General features: G+C 39.1%; 1 protein-coding gene and 1 long non-coding RNA gene across 2 annotated transcripts in view; one reads left to right on the top strand and one right to left on the bottom strand.

Moving 5' to 3' along the window:
- Positions 1-4,641, bottom strand: part of LOC116841468 (probable ATP-dependent RNA helicase DDX17) — a 6,393-nt gene extending 1,752 nt beyond the window's left edge. Inside the window, exons 1-5 of the mRNA XM_032809440.1 lie at positions 4,438-4,641; positions 3,683-4,036; positions 2,879-3,532; positions 2,594-2,766; positions 2,310-2,369 (exon numbers count right to left, since the gene is read on the bottom strand). Coding sequence (XP_032665331.1) covers positions 2,310-2,369; positions 2,594-2,766; positions 2,879-3,532; positions 3,683-4,036; positions 4,438-4,454 — 1,258 coding nt within the window. The 5' untranslated portion in view covers positions 4,455-4,641. The remainder of the gene's footprint in view (positions 1-2,309; positions 2,370-2,593; positions 2,767-2,878; positions 3,533-3,682; positions 4,037-4,437) is intronic.
- On the top strand, positions 18-2,730 carry LOC116841472. Its single transcript, XR_004377562.1, has 3 exons — positions 18-594; positions 2,247-2,386; positions 2,571-2,730. It is a non-coding gene; the product is annotated as an uncharacterized LOC116841472 (long non-coding RNA).
- Positions 4,642-5,078: the final 437 nt, after the last annotated feature.

The following is a 5,078-nucleotide window of genomic DNA, read 5'->3' as shown; positions in this document are numbered from 1 at the left end:
TATATATATATATATATATATATATATATATATATATATATATATATATATATATATATATATATATATATATATATATATTTAAACGGCCAATGTAACAGAGACATTATCCATCACCTGCAAATTAACGATCATACAAACAGAGGAACACATGTATACATACATGTACTTATATATACGCGTACAAGAACTCATGTGCGTGCTTTTGTGTGTGTGTGTGTGTGTGTGTGTCCTGTGTGTGCGTGTTACGTGTAATGTAATATGTTCATATGAGTGTCGATATATGTATGTTGATTAATTAAACTCGAACTATATAATACTAAAATTAGGCTGTGGGCGAGATTTTCGCTAGCAACGTACGGGCAGGGCCTGGCTATTGCGCTCGCTCCAGCTACTGCCTCCGCCACTCTGTTGCTACAGGCGCAGGGCGCGCTAGAGAGGCTCTGGCATCAGCTATCATGCCACCGCCTCAATGGACCGTTGTTGGGTCTGATTAGCTTGAGCGGCCAGCGCAGGGGACTCTATTCTGGCAACAACGACCTGGCCAGCCCAGATGGCGTACAGCACAGCGTAGGACTGATATCCAGTATGTAGGTAGGTAGGTAAAGTAGTAGTAGTAGTAGTAGTAGTAGTAGTAGTAGTAGTAGTAGTAGTAGTAGTAGTAGTAGATCCCGATTTGGCCCGGACTTGGCCCTTCACGCGATTGACGAATAGAGGCACGCGTCGCGGCCAGCGCAGACAATGCAAACCAGTGCACCACCGAACAAAGAGGCGGCGGGCACCCCCGAATGCTTTGCATTACCCAGCGTGGGCCTGCGCGCAATGTGCCTCTGCAATACAAACAAAGATCCAACCGCGTTAGCTGCATTGTTACCTCCGACCATCCTCCTGTTTCAATATGCTTCTTTCTTTTTTGTGCCCTATTCCTTCTCTATCGTGTTCTTTTTGCAATGTCTCTCATTTTCTTCCAATCACAACGTGCTTCTGAACTTTTGAGCCTTACAACGCGTTCAAACTGTAATGTTCCGTTAGACTCACGCGGAGCAATCCGGACTAGAGTGCAAGACATGTTACAAGTGCGGTGTCGCATGCATTCAAGCGACTGAATATTGAACAAAAATATGAACATTTCTCTTAGTATACGTTCTGAAATCGATTTCGGAAACTTTGGTTTTAATTATAAGACTGATAAGCCTTAAACTAACTTAGATATGTTTCATAATTGATTAGCTGATTCATGTGACTCGTGTGATTAGAATGTGATTAGAAGCTTATCTCAGCGAAGAAGAACACACTGCATCAGTGATGTTTTAATAATTCCAAAATTCCGAGTTTAATTTCTGATTAAATTATTATTGTCGCATATTGATAATCGAATTATATCGATCTATTGTTGGAGACCTGAGTGATCAATAAATATGTTAACAGAAACATGCACTAAAATATAAAAACGATACTAAACTAAAAATGTTTCGACTATAAATCTCAAGATAAGGCATCCATGACATCGATTTTTATTTTATTTTAATGCATATTAGAAATAATGAAGTTATTGTTTTTAGTTTTCAAATAAATCTTTTTCGAAACTACAGAAATATTTTATTTTCACACGTATATTTATTATTTACTATATAGATTTTTTGTTGTGGAAATTTTCTTAAATGAGTTCTGCTCCATTTTTAATCCAAGATATTTCACTATTTCTCAATTTTCTCTCACTTTAAATATTCTCTTCTATTAGCACTTTGCGTAACCTTTTAATTATAAAGTCAATTCCGCGAATTAGTTGATCAATTACGAAACATATCCAAAAGTTAAAGTCCTACCAACTTTATAACTATAACCGAAATTTCCGAAATCGATTTCGGAACACATATTTATATAAATTTTTAACGAAAAGCATTTGATTTTCATTCAATTTCTTTGATCGATATGATACGAGACGTGGCTTTAATACAATTAGACAAGCTACACAATTAGCTCTTGGGTGATTGCATACTTTCTTTACGAAAATTACTTGATTATCTTCAAGATTTAAATGATTCGTGAACGTTAACGGCTGGTATCTTTTCAGAATACACTTTTAACGGAACATTACATTGCAGCTGAGATTTACAGAGACTTCGGTCAGAATAGAGCATTATAAAAAAATGAATAAAATAAAAAAAAAGAAAAATAATAATTGATCATAATTTTGGGGAAAATCGATACCGTGAATATTAACCAGTTACTTTTCCATGTTGCAGGAAAACTGATAATATACAATATCGTTGTGTCATGATACAAGTCGAAAACTTTGAATTACTTACCAAGCCCACGCGCGGCGACATCGGTAGCAACAAGGATTGGTGCTTTGCCTGATCTGAAATCTACACACAAATCGATTGTAAATAATAATATTCTTTACTTAAAGTCAGCGCTTGTTTTCGTGCTGAATTGCTTGCTGGATGGAAACACTCGTTTTGGTTGGTGCATTCCCATCTATCTTCAGAAATGCACCAATCAGAATAGAGTATTTCCATCCAGCAAGCAAAGCACGAAAATAAGCATCGTGTGCCATTACTCCGCAGGAGATACTTCAAGTCGCCCGTACCTTGTAAAACCCAATCTCGTTCCTGTTGTGTCTTGTCCCCGTGAATGCAAACAGCGGGCCAACCGTCGCGTTTCATTTTTCGTGTAATTTCGTCTACTCTACGCTTTGTTTCAATAAATACTATAGTTTTATTCTCACTTTCAGCCATTATCTCTTTCAGCAGAGTGCTTAATCTGTAAATATATTCGAGAGAACAGTTCCTTTTGATCGATAAAATTATCCACGTATCGATATATCGAGAAGCCGATAAATCGATAGCAGATTTAAACCATCGTCTATACTAACTTATTCTCTTTCTCATAATCTTGACAGACGTCGATTATTTGTAATATATTATGATTAGCTGCAAGCTGCAAGGAGCCGACATTGATTTGAGCGTAATCCTTGAGGAAATCCTCAGCTAAATTCTTCACTTCCTTCGGCCACGTGGCCGACCACATTAATGTCTGTCTGTCAGGTCTAATTTGTTCTATAATCTTCCTGATTTGCGGCTCAAACCCCATGTCTAACATTCGGTCAGCTTCGTCCAACACCAAATATGTACATCTCTTCAAATTTGTCTTCCCAGACTCGAGGAAGTCCAATAGTCTTCCGGGTGTAGCGATGACTATCTCCACGCCACCGTCCAAATCCCTAGCCTGCGCGCCTTTCGGTGCTCCGCCGTATAGGCAGGTGTTCCTAATACCTGACAAGTGTCCAAAGTCATCGGCAACCTGCTGTATCTGTTGAGCAAGCTCTCGCGTTGGCGCCAATACTAATGCAATAGGTCCATCCTTACGGCTTAGTTTTGGCTGGCTGTTGATGTGAACTATGGCAGGCAATATGTAGGACAATGTCTTCCCAGATCCTGTGGATGCGATGCCTACCATATCGCGTCCACTTAAAGCAATAGGCCATCCTTGGGCCTGTATCGATGTGGGTTCATTAAAACCCTGTCTACTGCAATTTGAAACATAAATTATCTACACATGCTACAAGTACCTATAAGTAAAAACAACATCAACCACAACTACAGATGTCAGAACTTGATCTTTGCAGTATGTAGATTCATGTGCAAGAATCTGGACTAAAAACGAATCGTATACTCACATGATCTCCTTGAGGACGTACTCTGGAAAACCAGCTTCATCGAAATTGAAGACAGGATTGGGTATGTTCTTGCCTCTTAACGTGATCTCCTTTTCACTCCTGTACTGTTCCACAACACGTGGATCCCGATTTTGCACCGCGTCGTTGGGAATATAAAAATCTTTCTTGAAGGGCTCCAATCGACTGAGATCCCATCGAGGTTTTCTCAAGTTAGCTCCGGGCTGTCCGCGACTGTTACGACTATTCGTGGCTCTGTCACGTCCGCTGTTACCTCCCCAGCTCCTCCTGTCACGCGGTGACCTACTGCGCGAACGAGTGCGCGATCTGCGTCTTCTGTCTCTGTCGCGACTACGGCTGCGAGAAATTGCGTATAAGTTAGACCAATTCTCACATCTGTCAAAGATTTTCTTTACACTGGACGTTTGATACGCGCGCTAAAAGGTAACTTTTTATCAAGTAATTTTAATATTGACATTTTATGTCAACGACAATGTATTCAATTGACACGTCTTCTTCGACGAGTATTTCATTATAAAATGCCATTATATGATACATATATCATCGATATTAAGATTATTTAATAGAAAGTTACTATTTAGTATCAAATATTCGGTGTAAACTAAGCGACAGAACAGCTACCGAAAAATGCTTCTGTCAGGAGCATTGGCAGGAGGATAACCACTATATAGCATGGATGCGCTCGCGTCGGTACAACGTGCCTGGAGAAAATTCACCTTAATATTCGGTCTACTTACCTTCTATAACGACCCATATTTATGCCTTATCAGGACAAATCTTCGGATTCCTTAGCAAACACAGTTTCTTGACAGTAAACAGATCGCGACAGTTCGCATACGGAAGCCGTAGAAATCGAATCCAACGTACTCGATCAAGTGACGCAAAGAAATGGTGACGCCATTAATAAGATGGTGATGTAGATATTCGTGTTGATTGGTGTTGCGAAGTCGACAGATTTTCCCCGCGCGACGATGCTCTTTGAAGCGGGAGGGACCCGCGCAGCCTGCTCTATAACTTTCTAACGACAATAGTATTTTGAATTCTCTTTTATCGATAAAAATGCCTTAAATATAATTTCTAAGCCAATAAGGTGGCTCCTAAGCCTCTTTTAGAAATACTTTTTTAAGTAAAAGAGGATTCAGAATATGTCCCTAGTATGGCATGTTGTTGCGCAGCTTTTCTACTATGTATTATACCCGCGCAATGCAACGTAATGATAATAGGTCTTCTACAATAAATTATTAATCAGAAACTACAAATAAAAGCTGGTTTATGATGGCTGTAATCCATTAACTTATGCCAGGACTATAAAAAATTGACCAATCATAGTCGATTATTTTTCTATAATTCGATTATGATTGGTCAATTTTTTACGGTT

This window comes from Odontomachus brunneus, unplaced genomic scaffold (genome assembly GCF_010583005.1).
Source record: "Odontomachus brunneus isolate Ranch 3 - 2012 unplaced genomic scaffold, Obru_v1 Obru_scaffold_015, whole genome shotgun sequence".
NCBI lineage: Eukaryota > Metazoa > Arthropoda > Insecta > Hymenoptera > Formicidae > Odontomachus > Odontomachus brunneus.
Note: the sequence above shows the minus strand (reverse complement) of the source record. Positions and strands in the feature narration are given on the sequence as shown.